At 34.3% G+C, this 27,057-nt stretch overlaps 2 protein-coding genes across 3 annotated transcripts in view; one reads left to right on the top strand and one right to left on the bottom strand.

Annotated features, from left to right (window-relative positions):
• LOC124358325 overlaps window positions 1-27,057 on the top strand; it is a 77,751-nt gene that overhangs the window by 4,589 nt on the left and 46,105 nt on the right. The window lies entirely within an intron of this gene.
• Window positions 3,664-12,281, bottom strand: LOC124357350. Of its 2 annotated transcripts, none has more exons than XM_046809064.1 (6): window positions 12,128-12,281; window positions 10,483-10,704; window positions 10,076-10,352; window positions 8,828-9,040; window positions 6,144-6,394; window positions 3,664-3,919 (listed from the first exon to the last, which is right to left on the bottom strand). In XM_046809064.1, the coding sequence occupies exons 2-6, from the start codon at window positions 10,685-10,687 to the stop codon at window positions 3,741-3,743; spliced, it is 1,125 nt and encodes a 374-aa protein (XP_046665020.1). In that variant the 5' UTR covers window positions 10,688-10,704; window positions 12,128-12,281; the 3' UTR covers window positions 3,664-3,740. The 2 variants fall into 2 exon arrangements, with proteins under 2 accessions (XP_046665020.1, XP_046665021.1); XM_046809065.1 differs by having other exon boundaries at window positions 6,144-6,388.

Here is a 27,057-nt window from a genome sequence, read left to right as displayed (position 1 = left end):
AGACCAACAAATCGATGTGGTTAAGTTGATTATTAGTTGCGACGTTCATTCTCTGCGCTCAAAAAACTGTAATTGGTTAATATTTTAAGCTATCATGGCTCTTGTATTTAAACAACCTAAGTTTTTAATAAGAATGTAATAAATAACTTAACTGTTTTATGTAATAGGAATGTAAATAATGTAAAGACACAATTTTTAAGTAGAATTTAATTTACAGAAGGTTTTCAATATAGCCCCTTCTACGATTTCTACACTGCGTGTTGAAATTAAGTACGCATACACTTAAAAAGCGACCACCACCAAAAAAAATCCAATGGCGTCAATTATTTTTAACGTGCCGGGCCATGGATATTTTTAGTTTAAAACATTTAGATTATTAAAATATATTTAGAGTAAAATAAATTGTGTTACAAATTTAATTAGGTTGTTAAACTAGTTTTATATAATGATTTTAATTTTTATAAGATTATAGAGAATCTGGTACAATTTTTAACTAACGCGCTATTGTGCTAATAATCCATAAAATATCATTAACAGTCATTTTTAGACTGACCTTGTCATATTTCTGTTTAACTAAAGAGCTGATTTCAATACTATTGCAGTGAAATATCAATCAGGCTTACCAAACATCTGAATAATATTTCCCTTAAAAGAACCATCTCGTAAAATGGCCTTTTAAGAATTATTTGACGAAACCTACAGTAAATTATATATCGTATTTTTTAGATCAGTAAAAAAGTACTTTCTTTTGATTAACTAAAAATTGGATCGTTGCATTAAAAAAATTACTTGAACCCTACAGCTGGTCGTGAACAACTTCAAACAGATTTCATATAATATACGTTATATTACATGTACTAATAAGAGATCTGAAACAGTTTGAAATTTTGACCAAAAACAGTTTTGTGAGCGTAGCGAGTGAATGATGCAACCAATTTGATTTAACTTAACCACTTTGATTAGTTGGTCTTGCTATTACGCACAACTTTGTCCATTTATATTTGCTATATCCTTATAGTTTCCAAGATCCCTTCAGTGTCTATAACATTTGTAACGCTCCGTGTATTGACAGTTCCTAAACCTGTCCTTCGTAGTTCGGAAAGGGAGCGACTGAGTGTGGCAGATCATTAAGTTGGTCAGATTTGTTGATACACCCACATAGGGAAAGTAATGTAATCGTACTTATTTGTGTGATTGAGCTACATATGCTAAATATGCCACCTGTTAAAATACATATGACTGTACTCAGTTTAATTACAAATTTATTTATTCTGATATTATCTCACTCTCACCCATAAGACCTATGTAAACATATTTGCTAACTCTCATAAATTTCCATGGAGTGACATACTTCATCATTGAACTCAGTGTTGCCTAGAAATGAAGTTTCATGCAAAATATAAACCCTATAAGGTCGGTCATTTTCGAAATATCGCGGGGGCATACAGACAAATGCGTTTTTGTTCGAAGCATAAAGAAATTTAAAATTGATTTGGATGGAGAGTAATATAATATAAACATCTATGGAACGTTCTGAATTTTTTTAACATTAAGAATACACTAATGTATCGTGTAAATAAAGATAATTATTAGTATGCAAATACAAGAATGACATAGTGAACGATAGCGCGAGTATTTTCTGTTGGGCAAGAGCCAAGTCCTCATCTTCCACGAAATTACTTCTGACATTACAAGAGCCTGATGGCTATTTGTCGAGGCACAGGCGGTCGTAATGAAACATCCAGCGGACGTGTGTGTTCAAGGTCGTAAGGACATTGCCCACATTCGGTGCACAAGTTATGTGACATGTTGTATCCGTATATCCTCCCAATCTTTGCACAGCCTTCCAGTATTTACGACTAGACCCGTTTACTGTCCGAAATTTATATGTTGATCTTGTGTCGGGTCGTGCCCCCCCCCCCACCTGGTCACGTGATGTTGACCCCTGGCAAACGAATATGTGGAGGTATTACAGAGAATCTAGACATGCTCTGATATTTTGGTCGTAAGTTCATCTAGGAGTAATTATTATTGTAAGTTTATGGTTATTTATTACAAACTAGTATTATAGTAGACGAAAATCACATGTCAAATTAACTATTCATGAAGTTGCAAATTGCCTTCAGAAAAGGAAGAAATTATGTTAAATAATAACTATTATTTCAACGATATAAAAACTTATTTAGTATCGTTTTTTACCAAATTCGTGCAAGAAATTAATCTTAAATGTGTTGCAAATAGCATGCACAAAAGGAAGAAACTATGACAAATAACAGCGTTTAAAACTTATTTAGTATCGTTTTTCAGTAAATTTATGCAAGAATTTAATCTGCATAACTAACTCGTTGACTGAGGTAGACGCCACAGGGCGTTTTACTAATTAGTTAAGTTTTGTAATTAGTAGAGTTTTACTAATTAAAATTACAAGCATAGATCTGCAGTCGTGCATTCAGTGATAAATACCATCTTGTGACTATTTTGTGGTTACTTAGGAAGTTTAATTTGATAAAATTATAATTTCTATGCTCCATTTGATATATGTAAATTTGAATCATTTGGTGAGTCATCTTCACAGAAATAATGTTGTAAGGCCCCAAATTTGTAGCCTATAGCCACAATGATTCTTTAGTTACGCTTGATTGTCATGTAGTATACATTTTGATATTAAGTAATAGCTACTAATTAACATCATAGCGATGTCGTTGTATTTTAAAATATTATTAAGAAAACACACCTGTTCAATCCTTGGGGGAAACCCGACTCAAAGGCACTCGTTTGTTCTAAAAACTGAATGATTGCAAATCTCCTCCAGTTTTTATTTTTAAGTTTAGCAAATATAAGGAGATTACACTGTAAACTATTACTATAATTACAACAAAACCAAGAGTCTGGAGTTCCTATATTAACAGTTGATTAAATACAGAACATTTAACATCCAGTTTTAAAACAGACTTTACTACGTGTTATAGAAAATAATAGGGATTGATAAAGAGATTTTAGGAGCGGCATAAGAATACAACGAACCTAAAAGTTGACTATGACAGATGCCTTAATGAACAGAATAGTAGGGAGTGTAGTTAGTAACTCAGTACAGAAAAGTAGAAAATGCAATGAGCAGTGTTTTTTCGAAATTATTAAACATTTTCCCCATTTGATTTAAGTACATGGATCCTTGACTTTTAATTTAAATTATACATTATAGATTTGGACAATCAATAGTTACCTAGTTATTATATCAACACAATTAAGTTAAATTACACATGTTTTGTAAAGCTACAATATAGAGGACGATCATATTACATCATAAGTGATTTGACTCAGTAGGCTACGGACCTTGATTGGAAAAATCCGCGTTCGAAATCGTGGGTAACAGCTAGTTAAAAATAAATCTGGGTTGTATCCCAAAATTACAATTAGTTTGTGTCTTACGTCTCCAACTATGTATCGAAATAGGGAATTATAATTTAAAAATGTTCAGTTGGAGTTCCCCTTTTGAGTGAAACCTCCAAAAGTTTGAATGAACTTTTAAGTCTGATTGACCTATTAGAATGTTAGATATTTAAAAAAAGGGGTATATTAGTCCATGTGAAAAAGAATATTCTAATAATAGAGCAACTACTACCGTTTTAAAGTAATATCAGAGTTATAAAGCATTTGGCAACATTTTAGTGAAATTTAACATTTTAATAACCATTTCCATAAATAAATAATAGATTTAAAAACAAGTAGACCAGGCGAGACTAACAATCATAAAGCCTTTTGTCGTCGAATGGAAGCGCATGGAATGTGATCGAAACCTTGAGGTTGTTGACAGGGCTGAAGCACATCTCCCTCAGCAGTCCGGGGGTCAGCAGCAGGCACTCGCCCCTGGCGTAGACGTCAGCAGGCCGCTGAGAGTAGTGCAGCGAAGTCAGCGGGCCTAGACACAATATAAGCCCTTCAATAATCTGTGTACAGCGTGACAGTTGTGACTGCATTCGGATATATAAACCATTTGGATGGATATAAATCACGTCTTGAAAACAAAACATTAAACATGGGTCTACTGCCAAAATAATTACATAACAGGTTTTGAGGCTGAACCTTGTTCTTAAGGGTTCAAACTCAAGGTCAGTTCACTACAGCCGATTCATAGACACTCCGACGTTACTGTGTAAGTTAATAGATGTTTTAAATTGCGAGAAACAAACAATAACGAGAATGGCTTTCAATATATTAATAAGGAAGAATAGAAGGATGGGTGCTTATACCGACACAATAGACCCCTGTTTCATTCACACATTAACTTACTCAACAGTACACCACTTATTACCTCGTGCTTCGTTTACACGTATCATAGGGTTGCCTCCCACTCCGAGGCGGCCACAGACCTGTTCATTCCATATCTCGCACATTTGTCAAATATCCTCTCATTTGTCTTTGGAACCTCCTCCTCCTCACCTACTGTGATTTAGCTATCCTACTCAGGGAAGGATATGCTGCCTTTTTAATTACTCTGTAGTGTCCTAGTGCTTCACAAATCTACAAATTTAAGAACACCCTCTCTCTTCAATTTCCTCTTCGTCTTCCCAATTTATGAAGTTGTCATTATATCCTTTCTAGAATACTAATTAACGTCTTGAGTCTTCATCCTAATAGTAACACTAAACGAACTTACAAACGTTCTAGGTATGGCTCTGATAATTAACCAGCCTCTAAATGACTAAGTTGTGCTTTCACATTCACTCTTACTCTTAATTACTTTGTAAGTTTTATAATTATTAATCAATGAACTAACTCCCCCCCCCGTCTCATATCTCCCACTACCCTTTTTCAATATTCTTCCTTCTAAATGTTGTATCTCTTTGCTGAATCAATAATTCAAATACGAGCTACGACGTATGGTGACAGAAGAGCCAGGTCAAAGATGGGTTTTATGCAGCTATGGAGGTGTATGACCTGTACAGAATTCTACTATAGGATAATTGTATAAACTGTAAACATTTTTGCTGCACCATTATAAATTGCTACATATCCTTATGGTTTAGACGTGGAAGTGATATGCGCAACCGTTGATGACGAAGATAGTAAATATTGATCAAAGTAGTCAATAGTTGTGCTGTATGACTGATAGTAATGAATGGATCCAGTCAAGAGGAATAAACAATTGGGGAAATTGGATAATTGTCATTACATCTATTGATTATTTAGCAATTTGATTACATTAATTTATAATTGATCATTTTAATATTAATGCTCCAATAAGTCCGTTGCTGGAACTGGTAACTTGTGTTGTCTCGTTACCGGGCACAATTTATTGAATAACTATTCTAATCACGTGACCAAGACACTACCGGCGTGATTAGCATCTCCCGTGCCGCCGCACACGGTTGAGTCATACTGCTGAACCGTTGGCAGAGCAGCGATACTTACTTATACGTGACATTCTTAACAACATTGGTTGTGGTGACCTGTCAAGAGGTGACATTTTATCAATGAGTATTTTTTTCATTGCTTGTGTTTGCGATTTATACCACAAGGTCTTAATTTTCTTCCTTTAGATGAGAAAATGATCATAGTAGCATATCTAAATTAGTCATACCAGCCATAGTCACGTCAATAGAAAAAGTACAAAAATAGTACCGTTTGCTAAATAAACTTTATCAACACAAGCATTCGTTGCTTAGCTATTCTTTAAAATAATGTGGCATTTTTGTTTATGGCAATGATTTGTGTTTATGTGTGTGTCATACTTTAGCTTAGATTAATATGGATCCGACAGATCCTTCTTAAAACCGTGTCGTTTTTTGTCTGCCCATCTATGCCATAATTCTTGATGGAAAAGTAATAGATACTTTAAACTTGGTAATTAAAGTCTTTTTTGTTCAGAAAGGAATCCTATTTATTTTGGAGTAAGAAGAGTAGAGGGCATTATAAAAGAACACACAAACATTTTTGTCTTGTGTTTTCAATATAATTCCTTTATATGTGGAAAAATGAGCTGGGAAGAAAATAAATGTTAACAGTCGACAGTCTGTCTCGATTATGAAGGTCCGTTTATACATGGTTACGGTATGACACAATACTATGTATCAATATCCAACTCAAATGACTCCAATGCTAGAACATTTAATTTTAAACCGAACACCCTGCAAGTTAGTCACCTGTGAAAGAGACAGAGTGGGGGGTGATGAAGCTGGCCACCTCCAGGGTGTAGGTGACGGGCGAGTAATGGTACAGGCAGGTGCTCCAGATAGTCATGAACTGTTCGTGCAGAGTGGAGCCGTCATCGCCATTATCCATAGAGTTGGATAGACGACCCACGGTCAGCGTGGAGATGAACATGCCGTGCCGGAGCATGTCTCCAGGGGACTTGGTGAGCTTCATCAGGTCTCGCACGGTCCAGCTGCTGCAACTGGCAATGCAGATTATATAGCAAACTCATCTCCAACACTACTTCATTACGTTTTATCCTTATGTAATACTGTCGGAGGAAAAGGAGGAGAAACTTAGCTAGTTGCCGGTTGTGTTTAGTATTGCAGGCGTTGTCTTTACTATACTAATTAACTGAGATTATCATAATTTACACACATGTCATAAAATTATTAAAAAATCTTACTATCTACATTTTCTTCGTTAGTACAAATTCAATTTTGAAATACCTATTATACTAGTACTTTTTGTTTATACGTAACATTAAACAACACGCTTGGTACCTATGTTTTGTGCAAGTTATAATTGTAAATATGAGTTTTGAACTTTTTAAGATTTCCTCATAGACAGATAATTATAGATAAAAATAAATTTTCACACCCCCCGGCAGATAAAAGACAAAGTGTGTCATGTCATCATATTGAGCTTCAATAGCGTTCAGCCAAAGTCCATGGTTGGACATGCATCATCATAAATATTATTCTTGCCAATGTAGAAGGTATCACAACAAATTTAAACTGCACAAATTATTTTTTTTTTAATATCTTATCACATTGAACATCTACATTTTTGTGAAGTTTCTTGCTAGTTTTTAAATAAGAGAAGTTCCAGTTAACTAGGTGGGGATTTTAACGCAAGTGTGTGCTGAAGTCAAATGTTGTCACCGACTTTTTACATTGTCTCCTACTCCATTATGATTTTTGCGTAGCTATGCTACATGTGTTAATGTCATATTTGAGAACAGTCTCAAACGATTTTTCTCAGTTTGTTTACAAATTTATTTATTCTGCATTTTTCTCGGTTACCGATTCAGTGTTAAAGATCAATGTAAAAATATTCACTAACAGTCAAATAAAAATAAAGAAAGTGAACCATCATCGAACTAAGTGTTGCTTGTAGAGAAATGAAGCTTCATGCAAAATTAAAATCTATAGGTTACTTTTTGACGTGACAACGTCTTAAATTAGGTTGCGGCTCGGAGTCACTCATGAAAAAGTGTAACGCCCGGTAACGTTACGATGCCCGTCCAGTGAGTCCGCCGCACGGGATCCCCACGGGATAAAGCAGATAACTGTGGGTCCACCGCACGGGATAAAGCAGATAACTATGTTTATTCGTGAAAATGTGGAGTGCTTAGATTCGTCATTTACAACAACTACAACAATAAAGGTAAATAATTGTACACTGATATTTCATTATCGTAAACTATGATTGATTGATTAATTGTTAAAATGACACAAAAGTTGAGAAACTGAGTTTATAGGTTATGTCATACTATTGACAAATGTTGATAATTCAGTCGATTGAGAAGAAACAGCGCGTATTGTTAGTCAAACATTTAAAATAACAAATTATAACCTCTAACCTGTCATAACAGTGCGACCAAACAAACGAACTAAACCGACCAATCACCACGCGCGGAGTTAGAATTTAACTGTGTTTAGCAAGAATTTCAAATTCCAATTTTAGTAAATGTTTTATTCAACTTTACCATTTACAATAACAAATTTTAATTAATTTCAAATTATGTACAATGTTTTAGTAAACAAAATATATTTCTATAGTTAAAATTTGTGCAATTCTTATTTTCATTAAATTTCTTGTTCCTATTGTGCAATTTAATAATATTCATATCAATAAATATTCTACCGAGAAAAAGACGTTGTCACGTAAAATCTTCGCCCGTAAAACCGACTTTACAGGCAACCATAATTTTTTTTCAAGATATCGTGTGAACGGACAGACAGTTTGACAGACGGAAATAAAATTTCCCCAGTCTCTCAATCAAGTGATAGCTTTCGTTGACCATAGACAACTATCTCAATATCTTATTCTCAAACCTGATGATCGTTGTTTAAAGTTTGATCTTCGTATGATCAAACTTTACAAGTTATTCCCAATACAAATAAAAAGGATGTGGTTAAAAATAAATAAAATCATCTTCAATTTGTTCTACGACTAACTTAAAAATGAATGAGCTATTTTAAAATTTGTGGTTTCTTAGACATATGTGACTAAGGAGTAACAGCTTTACAGAATAATATAAATTATTCTTACATTAGTGAACAATCTAATAGTAAAAACCACACTCGTTATAAATTCCAACATATTTATAAAATTATTAATTATTCTGAAACGAAATGGAATGTTATCATCAGATATTTTAAATCATTTTACAATAAACCAAGATATGACAGAACCTATGCTATCTATTTTATGAATTATTTATCTAATTCCAAAATAAGTTGAACAATATATTATTTTTCAGAATACGTTATTTTTATTTTATACAAGATATTTATTTTAGTTTCGGATTCTTATTGAATAGGTTCGGTATTAATAACGAGGATATCATGAGTGCAGTGGTCTCTGAATTCAATATCTTAATTTAGGTTATTCGTTAACAAAAACTTACCTTGACTCATCGACATTGTCATTGAGGTGCACGACAAAGAAAACTTGACACCTGCTCTCCGTGAATATAACATCATCGTATTTAAGGTCAAAAACGTATCGTCTTTCTTTATGGACGTTCTGAACCATCACCTTGGAGTGGTAAAATTCGAAATGCGGGAACAGACCTGAACAAGTGACGTAACGCCCGCATGGAAAAGGACATAGGACTGGCCTAAAAAAATAATTGTAGCATACTAAATACAAGGTAATAAAGAAATAAACCATATGAATCTTTAATTCAAAATATAAAATGGCATAATTAACTAAAAAAATATTATTTTTGCTAATTATTTGACATTGTAGATATGAATTTTAACAAGCGATTCCCGATGGCCATTACTTATAATTAAGCTATTAATAACTCGTTTTAAGTGATCATAAATAGTGCTGGCAAGAAATTGAGAGTTCAGTACAAGGTATAGTTATACGGTTACCCGGATAGGTTTACATGTATTTGCCTATTACATTCAAATATGCTTCGGCAGAGGCTCGCAGAAGGAAACTTCTAGTTCTGCAGAGGGCAGCACTGATGGTGAACGCTGAAGGCGCCTGGTGTATTTGCACCTTACTCCAGTTGCTGAAATCATTTCTGACAAAGGAGTTGTGTATTCGTTGGATATAACGAATATATCCAATACCGAGTAATACATTTCCAGTTTTGGACCACATACTCTTGATGAAACACCTCTGCCATAGATCTGCTCATATTACCCCTATACAACCTAAATAAAGCCTTGTGCGTACTCTCTCCATCTCAGAATCTAATTTGCAAGAGAATAACGAAATCTTGTTCGACTCAAACGTTCTGAATAGATCTTAAAATGCTCTGCACCCAACTTTCATGTCCTCCGACAATTATTTAACGAATAAATCCGCATCTAACTCTACCTACCGGTAACAAACAACAAATAGCTGAGAGGATCCTTTTAAATGGCAATAGTGGATAATATGACATTTGGTGGATGACTGTCCGAAGAGAGGATACCGAAAGTTGTTGGACAACAAGGGAGAGAAGTTTTTGGTTTTCATGGCCCTAATTCGCTACCTTGATGACTATTAAAGCCATGCCTAAATGTATAAAACAAAAGGCCAGGAAGAATTCCAAATAATTTCATTTTCGTTATGTATTCTTCATTCTTTCAGAGTCTGGGCAGTGGAAACAGATTAATACTACATACATAGACAGTACAGTATAGTTTATATCTACCTGTGTGACGCCCTGTAGTAGCACAGAGATGAGAGACTCGTGGTGCTGATGACTCGGGGATCCTCGGGCTCCTTGACGGTCTGGAGCCGCGCTCTCTCCAGTTTGTCTAAATGTTGAGGATCGTCTAGGATCACCTGGAGACTCTGCTCGCTCTTGGACCGGCGGAGGGGTATGCTGCAGTCTGTCAGGGCTGAACACGTCTGGATGGGCAGTGAGCGGACCACATCTTCCAGCACGTGGTTGCGGCCTAGCAGCGGCTCCTTGCACTTGTGGCAGTCTTCCGGAACAGAACATTTTATAACACGTGTAATTGTTTACTGTTAATTTTTATTGTGATAAAATAATACTTGAATGACCTTTATTTCCGTTTGGAGCGAGTGGTTATAAATGTTGATAGGGATACTCACCCTTGCGCCTCTCGCGACACTCCGTACACGTGAGGTGGCCGTGCCGACACGTGTACACGGGCGGTTTGATGGGAGCTTCCTGACACTGGCCACACCGCAGCAGCTCAGCCACCTGGTACACCGGGATGGTCATCGAGGATGTGTGCTTGGACAGCTCGGACCTGCACACCTTCAGCTTTACATAGTCCTTGCCGTGCTCTTCCATCGCCTCGTCAATCACAACTGCACCACAAACGATATTAGATTGTCTTTTATTGTTTTATACGTAATATATTATATATCCCATCTTAATTCTAACAAGATCTCCTAAGATGTCTTTTGTGTTGTTGAAAGCTTTTAGTACTGCAAAGTCGTCACTGGTCTTACTTTGGCTCTATGTCTATATTCTCACTACCTAAATGTGACGGTTTATTTAGATGGCAGGTACGTTAAGAATCTCCAAGAAATCTAGAATCTCCACTATCTCTAAACCTTGAGAAGATGTTTTACCAGCAGCGGTCTTGATTTTAGGCTCATAAGAACAATATTAAGCTTCAAATACTTTTACACTCTTATTTTTTTCGTGGAATTATGAAAGATGTATAATTTTAATTATACATCCAAACTCTATTATTTTTAGTTTTTTTAGATATTTTTATTAAATATACTTTAAAAAATATAATTTTTACTTCATTGTTTAAATATTAACAAAAATAATACTAAAAAGAGTTTGGATACACATTAATCGTGCATTTAAAGTGAAACATCTTCCATTGTTCTACAACCTTAAGCGTTTAATAGTGTAATTGTTCTTATGGGGGTGAAACTTAGACTGGTGTAGTGAAAAGTAATTTCACTACACCAGACTCTCCAACATTGAAATTGTTAGAAGCATTATTAGTGGTTTACAAAATGTGAAGTCAGTTTGGTTGGAATCACTTAGAAGTTATATTTCAAAACGAAGTAAACTGTGTTTCCATGATAGTTTCTAAACTTCCAACTTAAATGCTGTCTAAACTTTGAACAGCATCCATATGGAAACATTCGAGTTATAGCAATGGCAAAAATAAAAGCTGTATATTACTTGAAAATTATAAGAACTTTTCTACAATGCCTAATATCTGAGACATTCTTATTTGAAACTGTGTATGAAAACCTTAACATATATTAAAAATTTTAAAAGTATAACATTGTATACAACTGCCAAAAGTAGTTAAAATGAAAATCATGAATAAATGTGAACAGTTATCTTTTTGAGACGTTTTGATAGGTTAGTAAATTATCCAATGTATATAATAAACATCACCGAGAAACACCATCTCAGTACCAAATATTGCTGTAATCAATTAGAAATTACTCTTATTTCGTGTTCACAAATCTAAGTTATATTACAAAAGACCTTTTTTACTATATGGTTTATTTATGTTACCGAATAATTCTAATTAATTTTACAGATATTTAAGTAACCTTTGCCACACTTTAAAAAATAAAGGGATATACAATAAGGGAACCTGGAATAATGAATATTAGTTTTAATTACTTTCGTCGCAAATAAATGAGTAAAATAAATCAGACCAGATATGTATTATACTAGTCCGTTAATTTTTATCAATAGTGTGTTCCTCTGAATCAGGTAAACTAAAATATAAAACTATTGTATTCTTACCAATAAAACAGAAAATTGTTCATCGGGTGTTTTGGATGTAAAATTTTACAGCGAACTTCTAAATTTTAGATACTTGGCATTTCATAGACAATAGGAATGGAAATTTTATTGATTTTAAATTGCGACGAACTCTTGACCAAAGGTTACCATAGTAATTTTATAAATTTCTGTATTGTTTGAAACAAAATCGATCTCTCTCCATGTATATTTTATTTACACCGGTACATAAAAATTTTTTTATTCGTACAAATAAAACTGTCTTGTTTTCAGTCCGGTTATCAATTATAGAAAAAAACCAACAATAATTAAGTAGACTGCAGAAGTAAATTACTATGGAAACTTTGGAGTAAATTGATGGTATGTCAAATAATCTAGAGAAATATTTTTTATTGTGAAGTAGAAAATTTTTAGGCGTACAAATGTGAATAATATACTTTCCTGATAAGGTTAAATAATATTAAATTAATATTAATATGAACAATAGTTGTGATGACATGTTACAGCTAGACACTTCCTAATGAATAGTTTTTACACCATGATGTCTTCTTATTCAATTCAGAGTGAACTAAATAGGCTACATTTTATTTAATGTACTATTGAAACTGATAATTATATCACCCAGTTTAAATACTATATAGCAATGGCAATGATGTTTACATCGAATATTAATACCGATGTCATAGCAACGTTTCAAAAACATTACTTTATGGTAATAATGTATCAGTAGAATTAAAGTGTTTTCCTGAAGGCTTTTTTATTTCACTTCATCTGTAGCACATGAAGCCTACTATATAATTAATAGGCAGATTACTAATGCTGTATAGGATTAAATTGAAAATATTCAATCATAAAATAAAATACATTTATTTCAAAGGTGTACAAAATAGTTTAAATAAATATTCACGTGCAACCAAATAACCACAAATAAAGATGTCTTTAAATTACATCCAGAAGAATTTCACCAAAGAACACTTAAGGCCTCTACGGCATAACGTGTTTAGAGACAGACTCACAATCAGTGTTGTTTGAGTCCTGACGTATCTGCCCTGACGAGTTATTATTCCGACCAAAAGAGCCGTCCTAACCCAATGGCTCTCGAAGTACAGACTTGTTAGTACGTTCTATACTGTAGTCAATAGTTTAAATCAGTTTTCTGGACAGAGTTTCCATTCCCCTAATTACTCGAAATCATGCGTAAACTCAATAAGGAGAAGAATGAAACTCAAGTGCACATGAAGAATGAAGTTTATTCACGATAATTAATTATGAAAACATCAATATTTATACACGTAGTCAGAATCGTAGTCCCGCACTCAAACCTACAGCATATCCCGAGAAATACTCCGGGAAATGTTTATTTACTGCATAATCGGAAGGATTAAACGCCTTCGAATAGAAATATTTCGCATCAACTACATAAGAAAAAAGTGAGTGCATATCATAATATACGAGTATTTGTCGATAACTGACGAAATTAATGGTTTTTGACTAGGAAGGTAAAAGGAGTACTGATATATACATTCTAGATCTGTCTGCTCCTAGTGAAGATCCAGGTTGTACAGACATGCTGCTGACATGAGGATGTGTCTGTTGGCTCACTTTCCCCACACCTGTCGCAGGAAAGCGAACACTGAGTGGGACAATAAACTACACAGCAAGTCATAACAATGAGAGTTCTTACCGGTAATAAATCACATTAGTAGACCTGACGCTATGATTATTGTAACTGAGAGTACCATCTGAGTACACTGTGTTCATGTAACCGACTGACTGAGTACCAACATTTCAAACCAAAAATTGAATGATCTCATGACTATACATATCGCTGCATAGAAGTACCCATTAGTTGTGACATACATTGGACCAACTACGATACTCGAACTACCTTGCCAGAGCAGGTGGGCTGAACTGCCTATTTTTTATTTACACTCTAAATTCAAAAACACACGAAAAATACGTTAGAGGTTACAGACAAGGTGAATGAATGACACTCATTATTTATCTAGACTAAGTTAAGACCATATTGCCCTTTCATACAGTTAACGTGCTCTTATATTAACAATGTTCATCATACCCAATTGTTTTTAGCTTTGTCAACCCATTGTAAAGTACCTACTAGAAGTTTAATGATTAATAATGATCTATTAATCATTAAATGGCAGAGTTGTAATTCAGCTTTTTCTTGACGACATTGTCTTTTTTACACTGGCAAAAACGTTAGTCTGAGGACATTTTTAACACAAGATTTTCTATTATTAGGAGATATTGGAGTAAAATGCGCGTTAATGTAGACAAAACAAAATTTCTACACTATCAATTAACTAGTTTTCCTTTACCATATTAAATGAAATTTCATTTCAGATGGTGTGACATTCTCATGTAATTGTTAAATATTTGAAACTGTAAAAAGCATGAAATGTCACGGGATTATATTTGACATCATAATGAAATAAACTAAAATGGATGTAATATATTGTCTTTACATAATAAAAGTAGGTAGTTAAAACATTTTACTTTGTAAGAAATTTCTGTGGCACTGAATTATTAAGATTACTTTATTTTCCTTTCATCCATTCCCGTCTTCAATATGGTATCACGGTAAAATTTATGGATTTTCAGACCTATTTTTCTACATATTATTTAACACAAAAAAGAGTTGGTTCTTTTCCATTTTATTAGGATATAAAAAATACTGCATTTCCAACATCTTTTCATCTTTAAAGTATCAAAATTGTTTTACAAAAGTATTAATACATAAAACAAATATAATTATCAAAGTAAAAGGGGTTTTCCATGGTATAATTGATTACCCAAGGTAAATAATTTATTTTCAGACGCTATAATTCTTGGGCCTAATTATTTTAACCAAAAACCTCATAATTCAAGACAAATGAACAGTCTCAAGAAATGTAATAATTTTAAAACTCGGCTTCTTATTCAAACTAATGTTTATATCTACTGAATATTACTTGAATATTTGTGAAACTGTGTAAGTTGGTAAACATATTTAATTTTATTTCTTGATGGGTCTTATTGACTCATTGTTTAGTTTTTATCATATTATTAAGCGGATTGAAATCTATATTTTGTTACCGTTACTAACAAATGTATTTTAAGTTGTTTTTTACTTCTGTAATTTGTACATCAATACAGATAGCGTCTTTATTCAATTATTGTGTTGTGAACTAAACGCAGTATTAACTGTTAATTTTTGTGATACTACATAGTACTCTGGCCATACTACTGGGAGTTTGGTCAGTCAATTTCTTAGTGTATAATTTGCTTTATTATTTTTATAGCTTTTGGAGGAAAATAAATCATTATTATGATACAATGCAAGAGAGCTCTTGAATCATGAAACCGTGTGTAAACGTGAGCAAAGACTGTCTGAGGACAGTCTTGTATGAGTACAAGAATAGGAAGTATGTAGGGTCTGGACATCACATGTGGTCAGCAGTTTACAAATTGGCTGAATAGAAACAAGTGTGTTAGTGCAAACTTCAAATGGTTCAGGAAATCCGATTCCATAATCATTTCGCTCCAAATTATCTAAATCGACGACTTCCAAGAAGATTTATAGGACGATGCAACAAGTCCTTCAAAGGAAAAAGAGGAAGTCTGCATCAATCATAAACCGTTATCACTTGAAGGATCATCCACTCTCCTTTCTCCCTGAGCCATATCACATCCTCCCCATCGCTCAGCGGAGGTTCCGCATTGTGGAGTTTTCCGCCACTTGTACTCAGACCGTCACAGCGAAGTCCGACTTTCCCGCAGCACCCTGCTTATGTCAGCGCACGCGCAGCTCAGCGCCCGTCCGGAACAGTTTCACGGACCGTGTCATGGAGGCGAAGTGTAAACACCGTCTGTTAGCATTAACTGAAATATGATGGGGCATTAGCTGCGCAAGTGCAGAGTGGCGAGGCTCTAGAGAAGACCATTAGAGACGGGAGGAAGTACATTTATGTACGATTCGACTTATACATTTATAGCTCAAGACAACTGTATTTACTTTGATCTTGAAATTCACAATTAACCTTAACTCGTATGACTAAGAAATCTGAGAATGTTACCGATTACGAGCTGTACTAGGATATTAAATTCAACCTTACCGTATGTTTCATACACATTCAGTAATTACATCAGTACTGATACGGTTTAACTGTTTTGATTTCATGTTCAAAACGTATTTTACGTTATTATAAATTTTAGATTAAACACGGATTTAAACACATCAAATAAACACTTTGTGGTTTACACACTCAATGCCTTACCATGCTCTAAATATTGAGTCCATAAGAACAAATATTCATTTGCGTCAGTATTTCGTTTATTTAACATTATCAGTCAGGGTTACTACCAATAAAAGAATGTGGTGTGTGTGCGTGCGCGCGCACGTGTGTGTGTGTGTGTGTGTGTGTGTGTGTGTGTGTGTGTGTGTGTGTGTGTGTGTGTGTGTGTGTGTGTGTGTGTGTGTGTGTGTTGGTGACTCAGCTATGGTACCTCATAGTAATGAGATATTTCAGTCAGGATTACTGCCAATATAACGGTATTACGGGATGCGAGGAGTGCCACTCTTGTGGCTTGAATCGTATCTCAGTAATAGAACACAATTCGCTAAAATTTCTGACGCACGGTCGGAAGGGGGTGAGCTGGGTTATGGGTTTTCTCAGGGCTCCATTCTCAGTCCGCTACTCTTCCTATTGTATGTCAACGACGCTAGCTCATCTTTGCACCAAGGACGAATAGTCCAGTATGCCGATGACACGACTCTCTGTTTCAAAGGAAAATCAAACACACAACTTGAAATGACAACATTCACTGAGCTTAACAACTTAATTCAATATTTCAATGAGCTCAATCTTAAAACAAACCCGTCAAAATCAGTGTTTGTTCAATTTCGTTTGCGGCCGACCGTCTCTGATTAAAGTCCTATAGTGATGTTCGAGGAGACTGAGATCGAAGAAGTCTACTCGACTAAATTCCTTGGAATACACCTTGATCGAAGGTTGACATGGGATAGTCATGTAGACAACGTTTGTTCAAAATTGTCCTCAGGCATTTATCTTTTGAGGCAGCTATCCAAATACTGCCCAACTGAGATACTGATGATGGCGTATTATGGATTGATATACCCCCACCTGTCATACAGAGTGGTCATGTGGGGAGGTTGTGCAAATACACATTTCTCTAGAGTGTGTACACTCCAGAAAAAAACCGTTTGAACAATTGCAAAACTACAATGGAGAGAGTCGTGCAGATCAGCATTCAGAAATCTGAAACTGTTGAAATTACCCTGCCTCTACATTCTAGAGACGTCTCTGTTTTTTGAGGTTAAAATGCAATCACATTAGAGGTAGTGATATACACTTATATGAGACTAGAGGCAGGGACAACTACCGAACTGGGAGACACAGGATGGCGTCTGCCTTCTCAGGCAGGAGCTCAGTTTGTCAACAACCTGCCAAATTTCATAAAAAGTGCCGCAATGCCTAAGGCATTTAAAACTCCTCTGAAAACTGCATTGCTCTCAGAAGCTTTTTACAGTACAGACGAGTTCATGGCACATGTTTGGGTGACCACATGATTGGCTGACTGACGCTGGTGCTAGAGTGGGAGATTCGAATGAATGAGCAGTAGAATGGATGGAACAAATGTTATCTATGAAAGTAACGTAGATGTCATGTATGAATCCAAAATTTTAGCCTGTTTTCTTCCTTGACAATTGCTATAACATGTACATGTTCGAAAGCAATAAAATTATTATTATTATAGTAAAAGAATGTGGTGTGTGTGCGCGCGGCACTTCTATGCTATGGCACTTCATAGTAGTGAGATATTTCACCCATTACTGTTTTAGAGTACTGTAACAGTATAGTTTTGCAAATACGACGGGAATTAGTCGCCGAATTAAAATAAAACTCTTCGACAGGAAAAAAATTATTTTTATGATGAATTTAAATAAGTTATCATTTTACAGTGAGTGGCATTTGCATTAACATCATTGAGCTACTTCGGTTGTCACCAAGGAACTAAACCTGACAACGCCATATCTATAAAAAAATCGTAATAACCCAGTATCTTGCTATTAATCAATAATAAACCAACTATCTATCTGTTCGGCGTAATGAATTGTAAGGATTATAAAACATGCTAAAACATGGGATGCGCAGCGATGTGACACGTTTAACATTTATGATGAAAACTCATATATTCTCCACAAACGTTTTGCATAGATATTTATCGTACAATGTGTGTGTGTAGGAACGTGTAGTTATTTAAGTTAATAAGGTGTAACTAACAAGAGATTATATTACCAAAATGAATTATTTATATCTCGTGTGAAAACGAATAGTCATAAACGAGTTGGTTCAAACTCTTACACGAGATTCATTTCAGGTAGAGAAAGTACGTTTTACAGTTATGAAGTCAAACACATTCGGAGTTTTTCTGTTTGCTCTTCATAAAAATGTTCTAAAAGAAATGACACAGTTTAAGGAAGAATATTTAAAGACCCATTTGAGTCTAGTATGGCACCAGTGGAGTGAGATAAGTTGGTCTAACAGTCTGTAACGCTGATGCAACGAAACAGGAACACTGTTGGAAGGAACTGAGGCCAGTTTAAAATAAAAAGAGCTAGTTTTTTATAAGTTTATTGACACCGCTTCATTTTGTTTAGGTAGTGAATGAACCTTCTAAAGAATTGTGCGCCGTCGGGCTTTTTCTACGCCAACGTTTGTAACGATGAACTCTTTGACCTTCATCATAACCGGTTACGATGCTTAAGCAGGTCGTAAAGCTTCATAAATAATCATCTCAGGTCATTAGACTGATGTACCTTTTGCGAGTGCGTTAAAATCCAACTTTCTTGAGCGGCTATTTACAAAGAACACTTGGAAGAAGAATAACTTCTAGAGAATCTTAAAGTTTTACGTACGGTCATGAGTTTGAATGTACTGCAACGCCTGTACGGATAAAATGTGCTTGCCTGAGAATCCTAGATTGGAATTGCGTTCAGTTTGTTCACGTTCGAAGCATCATCCTGGCAAAAATAAGCACAACAAGAGGGTGGAATATTTTCACTGCTATACCAGTTGCTAGATGTTTTAAATTTCAGCTCACGCACAAATAATTGCTGCCACCACACGTATTAAGTTGCACTATATCGTATGCCACACGGTGGCTGCGAACGATGGATTGATACTGGTTTGACAGTGAAACAGGAGCAATTGTTCAAAACTGAAAAAATGGTCTAAGCCAAGACCATTTCTAAAAGAGTCACGATCATGGACACTCCATGCCATTACCATGATGATGGATGGTAAGTGGCGTTCCTGAGTTGACGATTTGTATGCTACTCGAGTGGCCAATTATTGAGATAACCACTAGTCTAGTCTAGACTTGTCTGAGAGGTTTAGTGTCATTGCCAATAACATTATCCTCTCATTTTGTATTATACATAATATATAACCATCGCAGGATTTGGTTGGTAAGAGGTCAGAGAGGAATTTGGTATAAGGGTGTAGAGTTCGTGACTTGGCCCACCAAGCCCAACATGTCGGCTGATTAAAAGAGTCACGACCAATGTTCCCAGGACATGTATGTATGTAAGTGGAGAAATCTTACAAATAAAAGTTGCAAATGTTCTGCAAGGTTGTGGTGCCATATTAGACAATGGTCACTATTGTGGAATCTGCACCAATCTTTATATTATCCATTCCTGTTTGTATTATTGTATTACTCGCTACTCTTTTATATTTCGTACAGTTGTACAAAAACACTATACAAAGCTACCATGCAAAATGCGTGAACACAAAGAATTGTTATTGTTGTTTTATTGTTTAAAATTAGAGTGAAAAATCTGCAGTTTTTACTAGGCTAAGCGGTTTTGTAAAACAACTTCGACATGCTTTTTGGTAACTTAACCTACAGGAAAATTTAAAACCTATAGTTTTGCAAGCGCTTTTTTGTTTTCGTAAATTTTTCTCTGGCATTCTCTACATTATTTTAATAATGCAGAATACTGCGTTTGATTTGCTGAGCATTAGTGAAGCTTATTACTAAGGAGCTGGAAAAAATTCTCTGCTGTCTATCTATCTGTCCGCGCGATATCTTGTAAATAATTATTGAGGTGTAAACTTCCAATTTTGCATGAAGCTTTATTTCTGTATAAGCAAAATTGATTTGATTATGATTTTCATACGATATTATTATGTATGTCTTCTCTAGAAATTTTCAGTTTTAGACTTGAAATTTTTGTGTTTTTTGCTACCTCTCAGTGGGCTTGTCTACTTTCGATCGTCTATCATGTGTGGATTCTCCTGTCCCATTGAATCTGTAGGTTTTCACAATTTAGAATATTCCTGAAAATAGTAATAACAATAGGAAGATTCCATAGAAGCTTTGCCTCTGAATGGTTTGGTGATTGCGAGTCCCTACTCGAAAATCCTGACCTCGAAGAAACTCCCAGTCTCTAGGATCTTCCGATCTCTATAATTTTAGAACTTCTAGGCGCTAGCAACTCCTGGTCTAAAACAGCTCCCAACCTTCAGGCATTTGGAACCTTCAATATCAGGGATCTCATTGTTTATGGCATCTAAATGCCATACTAGAATATAATAAATTGAAAGCTCATTGGTGTCCCCCATATAATTTAGGTAGAGCTAGGTGTCTACCACTTTTGTTAATTTACGCACATTTATAAAATCCTGTTTATCTTTAGAAGATATATAATTTTGATAGAAATGTACATTTTTACATAACGCACTGCACATTATTGTATCAGCCCGTAGCCTACTTATTAAGTAAATAAGTAATTTTCGTTAACTTACTCTTAAGTGTGAGATATGTGCCCATCCTTCTTTAAAAACATTTACCAGATCATCTAGAAGTAGTTTAGGGATACATACTTAGTATGTGTATACTATAAACCTTGAATGGTTTAAAAAATATCACTTCATAACCACGAGCTACGACAAATAAATCATCCATAACAATAGTAAAGAAATAAATGCAAGAAAGTGTTTTCTCTGTTACTGGTTTTCACATAATTCTTTGTCATGAATAATGAATGAGCGTTTCCCAGACTTTTAAGTCGTCAAACAATTGCATAGGGTCCCAGAATGACCTCTTTGATGCATTCAGAGTAACAGTCCTGGGAGTGGACGAGGCTGCAGAAATGGAAAGTGCCAAAAACAATGCGATTGTAAATGTGGCCGAACAAGAGCAAGTCTTCTAATTAGTTGGGGAAAGCTGAGAAGACGGCAGGACAACACAAACTGTAAGTGTGTGGACTGGACACTAGTAGTGACGGCGTGTTGTACTGTTGACCCAAAAACCTTCTGTATTTTAATCGGCTGTAGCGTTATTAGCAGAAAAGCAAGAGGGGTGGTAATAGTTACATTCATTCAATAATGTCCAGCTTATTTAATCGCCACTATGGCTTGGTCAGGAGTTCATCGTACCTTTTGTAGTAAAAGAGGTTTTTTTAACGACAATTCTGTTGTTTTTGTGCAATAGTGTTTTTGTGACGGTTAGAAATTTCACAAAATAAAAGTGACCGAAAGATCATTTTGTGAAATTTCTTAAACTTTGGAACAACTGAATCAGTGTTGAAAAAATCATCTAGCGAAAAATCATAAAAGTGTTCAAACAACATTGGAGGGAGGGGAGAGGAAGTTTCCTGAAAACATTGAGGACGTAAGGCAGTTTTTTTACAGTCCCAACGGCACGGCGCGGCGATAAAAAGAAGGCAACATATTGTAGTGTTGGGGTTATAACTAGCAACTAGCTAACTATTCAGCATGACGGTTCTACGTCCCACGCTCGAACGGAAGCGCTAAAAGCTTGGGAAACTTTGGAAAACTTGTCTCGTTCCGCGGTAATTTTTCCAAAGACTTCGCACTTAATGATTTTTTCCTGTAGGACTACTTAGGCATATCTAAGGCATGTAAAAATAGACATCGAACCCTAGGATACTTAAAAATGCTATTCAAGAGAAGATAGTACTATTGTGTCATACTGTTCCATAAAACATGACACATCGCGTGATAATCTATGTACATTTGGTATTCTTAGGAACTAATGATAACCACTTTCCAGTTGTGTAGTTAGCACAACATAAATAAAAACAACAAAAAGGTAAGAGTTCAGTTACAAATAAATTATTCATTCAGCCAAAAATGCTGCCTTATGTGGCATCTGTCCAAAAAAGGTACAAAATATATCCAATACACAATTTATATAAATGTACATTCCTTAATTATTACTACATAACACTGACATTAAAAACCACACCCACAAAACACGAATCCTTCACTGCCTAATATTGACACACTAATTAACCTACATACATATTTAAAGATATCTATCTACAATGTATACAAGAATACATACTATCATACACCCATATACATATACAAGAGATAAATATTCAATACATCAATAGTATTTATATAAGATATATATTCTATAAGAACTGTGAAATTGAGTTTCCAAACATCCATATTTTTACTTTATAACAAAAGAGTTTCAGATTATTGCAGTTTTTAATTTCAAAAGGAAGATTATTGATAAACTTTCGACCTGTATAGTAATAGGATCGTCTAAAAACTTCTTTATTAACTTTAGGCAAACGAAAATGTATATTTGCTGCATATCTTGCACTGGTCATAAGATAATCTATATCATTATTTCTACTTCTAATACAAAAACTTCGTAACACTTTAAATACGTATAGATGTTGCACAGGCAGTAATATTTTAAAAGAGTGTACAACGGGAAGGAAGTTGTTCTTTTATTTTGTTCCAATATTATACGTATAAAGTGATTCTGCGTTACTCTTGACCTGTTAATTAAATATTTTGAGAACTTCCATAGCGCACAATACCAAATTGAATTTTTGACTGAATTAATGCTAAATGTAATATTTTTAAATAGACTATTCGCAAAATTAAAAAAAGTTTCGTATGGAGAGTTTCAATTTACTGTGTAAATCCAAAATATGTTCTTTCCAGATAAGTTTCTCGGCCAATACTAATCCAAGATATTTAAATTTATTGACCTTTTCGATTGCTGGGCATAAACAACTAAACATTTGTACATTTTAAGGAGTGATATTTTAATTCCTCTGCAAAATCAAAAGATTTTACATACAAGTTTATGTATTTTGTCTTACGTTAACTTAACTACATACATTAACTTGCATTCCATTAAAAGTACACCACTTCTGTAATAATATTAAGTCTTTTTTATATTTTCGAAGATTTTATTACCATTTTTGTGAGTGTAAAAATATGCAATGTCATCGGCAAACGCATTAATTTCACCAAAAAATGGTAAATTTAACAAGTCATTTATAAAAATTAAGAATAGGGTAGCAGATATGACTGATCCTTGTGGAACCCCTGAAGTTACTCGTAGTTTTGAACTAAACTTATCTCCAATTCGTGTTTGTTGACATCTGCCTTTCAGAAACTTTTCAAACAATTTGAGTGCAATTCCTCTTATTCCAATATTAAATAATTTTGTCGACATTATAATTATGGTCTACTAGGTCAAAAGCCTTTTCAAAGTCAATGAACAGCCCTGTTAATTTACAACCACAATTCAAAGCACTAATAAGTTTTATTAGTTATATTGACTAGTGGCATCTTCGGCCGATTTCCCTCTCTGAAAGCCGTACTGTGTTTTATCAATGATTTTAAATCTTTCAAGATATCCTCATACCCTGATTTTAACAATTTTTTCGAAGATTTTTGAGAAAACAGATAGTAAGCTTATAGGTCTCAGATTGTCCAAATTGATGGACGAACCCTTCTTAAATATACAACTACACTTACTTTTAAAGATTCCGGAAATATTCCTGTAGACATACTCAGATTAATAATGTATGTCAAAACAGGAGAAATAAAATGTGATATTCGTTTTATGAGATCAACGTTAATATTGTCAAAACCTGTTGATCTTTTATTTTTTAAATGTTTAATGGTGTCCAAAACTTCATTTACTGTGTTGGCACATAAAAAACGACTGAGCACATTGAAACTGAGGTAAATCATACAGAGCAGCTGACTGCCGGTGACCTTGAACATCAGCTGACTGCGCTGTTATAAAGTAATTATTCACCACATCGGCAATAATGTTTGGATCTTCAACTGTTCCGTCTTTTAACCTTACTTTATCAATTTTTGTCTTTAATTTACTACCAGTAAGATTGTTTATTATTGCCCATTGCTTTGTATTGTCACCATTATAATTTGTAGTTAGTGTTGAATAGTATTCTTTCTTTGAATTATCTATATCAATTTTTAATTTAGAACAAAATGAATCATAATGTTTTAAAATGAAAGCCATAGGGTTTCTTTTTATATATTCTATACAGTTATCTAATATGTGTTTTAACCTATCATAAAAAATATTAAAACTTAAATTAGACTCATTATTCAAGAAACAGATTTGCCAATCTGTAGTACTGAGTTTAGTTTCCATTAGTTCATAGAGTTAATAACAGTCTTATTAGGTTTGTTTATCAAAATCTCTCTAATTTTGTTCGATCTACTATTGATCTCATATTTGAGTCACAAAATACAATGGTCGTTAATACCTAAATCAAAAACCTCACTTTTAAAACTATTTACTTTACGATTTCGTACAAAAATGTGATCAATACACGTGCAACTATTTTTAATAATTCTTGTAGGTTCATTAATGAAAGACGTGAAACCCTGGCCATAGCTTAGTAAAAGTTTCGTATAGAGAGTTTCAATTTGTTGTGTAAATCCAAAATATGTTCTTTCCAGTTAAGTTTCTCGTCCAATACCAATCCAAGATATTGCATACATTATAAATTGTATACATTATACACATAATTGTATACATTATAAATACATTTAAATAATTTTGTTTGCTTGTAGAATTTCCAATCAGATCTAAATTTATATATCCCCTTTATAAATAACATTGTTTTTAATTTCTAGTATAATGTCAGAAATTTCTTCAATATATTGATTGATTTTCTGTGTGACTGTGTAGCCTATAAACACATAACAACTTAAAGGAATTATCATTAAACTTAACATCTAAAAGCAATGCATCAGCAGTGTGCATATTTAAATCAACCTGATTAACAGATATACCATTTTTAACATAACATAAAGTTCCACCGGATCGATAAGAATCATTGCAACAGGCAAAAAGCTGGAATCCCGTAATATTAAACAAATTAATTTCGTCTTTTTCAACCCAAATCTCACTTAAAACTATAAAATGCAAATTTTCTTGAAATTCAAAAATTTCAGATAGAAAGACGTTTAAATTTCTTTTGAGACTCCTGATATTAGCATAAATTATATTAAAGCAATTACAATTTTTCGTTTGGGAGAAAAAACTAAAACTATATTCTTTGTTTTGATTTGTCATTTATAAATAAATCTACTCTTAAAAATAGAATGCTGTCTTCCTACTTCATAAGAATAAATACTCGTAAGTCCATTGAGCTGTATGAAATAAATCCAGAACAGATGGTTCAGCTTTGATGGCACCACAATACAAGTAAGCTCACATTTAAATATACGTACCTGAGATTTTACAGTAAGACCCATATCTACGGTCGAAATATGGTTTAACATCATTTCATGGAGAAGAATCTGACCATCCATGTGCCATACTTTGTTTGTTTATTCAGCTACGTGCTTATAACTTATCGGAAAGATAGAGACATCCTATCTTCTTTAATCCTATTGCAACACTAAGTTCTCAAATATCAAATAAAGGCCACAAGGAAGACGGGTTAAAGCATCAGCATTTCGATATTTATCGCTTGATCTGTAACGGATGGCAAAACGGCTCATTAAGGTAATCGTCCATATCTGAAGTCTGGATAGAGTATAAAACAGATAATTGCTTATTAGGATGTAAAAGTGACACCAACGGTTTATGATCCGTGAGTTATTAAAAAGATATTAAGTTCCTTGCAAGTATTGATGAAACTTCTTGAACCCAAAAATTATAGAAAGAGCTTCCTTTTCAATCTGTTCATAACCCTTCTCAGCATCGGTAAGAGTCTTAGAACCAAATGCTACAGCATGCTTTAAACCATCTAGATATCTTAATGAGAGCACAGTACCCACTCCATAGAGAGAAGTATCCGTAGCTAATATGGCAGAACATTTCTGTTATAAGGTACACGTCTCTGTTGCATTAAAAAGTAACTAAGTTTTTAAAAGCAGACTCTTCCTCAGTTCCAGCTGAAGGTTGGCATCTGAAAGATCCAATTTGGAAACCTCTTACCACCTGTTAATCTATAAAGAAGGGCTTCAAATCGTGGCATAGAATACCGCTTGATATCACTGTAAGGACTTAATACTAAATTTGCAATCACCACACAAGCGAAATTTGCCATTATGTTTTGAAACAAAAACTACATGAGCTGCTATATGACTGAACTAATAGGCTTGGTTATGCCTAAATTCAAACATCTATCGATTTCTGGCCTATATCCATGATGCTGAGAAAATGAAATGGCTACGTGGTTACGAGAATTATAACCTGGCTCCATGATTTGTGTAAATTAAGAACTAGAACTAGCCCTCTAGAACTAACTCTCTCTTTCACTGGGCAAACCATGTGGCTTGCCAGAAATATGGTATAATAAAATATAAGTTTCTGTATTTGAAGATCTGATGAAGACCAGAATAACTTTCGATTAGCGGAGTATACTTGTAAAACGCCAGAATCAACAGTATTTTCAGTAGATTAGTTTAGTTAGTAGTGCTTAGCAGCTTCAGTGGTTTCAAATGTAGATTTTATTTTGTAAAAACGTGACTTGTGACTTAATGTGGTATTGATAATCTTCAAGGCTTTACTAACTTCTCTAATATAAAGGAAACTTCTATAGTACATTTGTGTTACAGTGGACTGTGTCAGCTCAC

The sequence above is a fragment of the Homalodisca vitripennis genome, chromosome 3 (assembly GCF_021130785.1).
Source record: "Homalodisca vitripennis isolate AUS2020 chromosome 3, UT_GWSS_2.1, whole genome shotgun sequence".
NCBI lineage: Eukaryota > Metazoa > Arthropoda > Insecta > Hemiptera > Cicadellidae > Homalodisca > Homalodisca vitripennis.
Note: the sequence above shows the minus strand (reverse complement) of the source record. Positions and strands in the feature narration are given on the sequence as shown.

What these genes read in the sequence shown, in the direction of transcription:
- LOC124357350 (XM_046809064.1), bottom strand. Translation starts at nt 10,687, where the DNA reads ATGGAAGAGCACGGCAAGGACTATGTAAAGCTGAAGGTGTGCAGGTCC. An exon ending in TACTACAGGGCGTCACACAG is followed by an intron (nt 9,041 to 10,075) that starts GTAGATATAAAC and finishes TTATTTTTTTAG; the next exon opens with GCCAGTCCTATGTCCTTTTC. An exon ending in CCACTCTGTCTCTTTCACAG is followed by an intron (nt 3,920 to 6,143) that starts GTGACTAACTTG and finishes TATTGTGTCTAG; the next exon opens with GCCCGCTGACTTCGCTGCAC.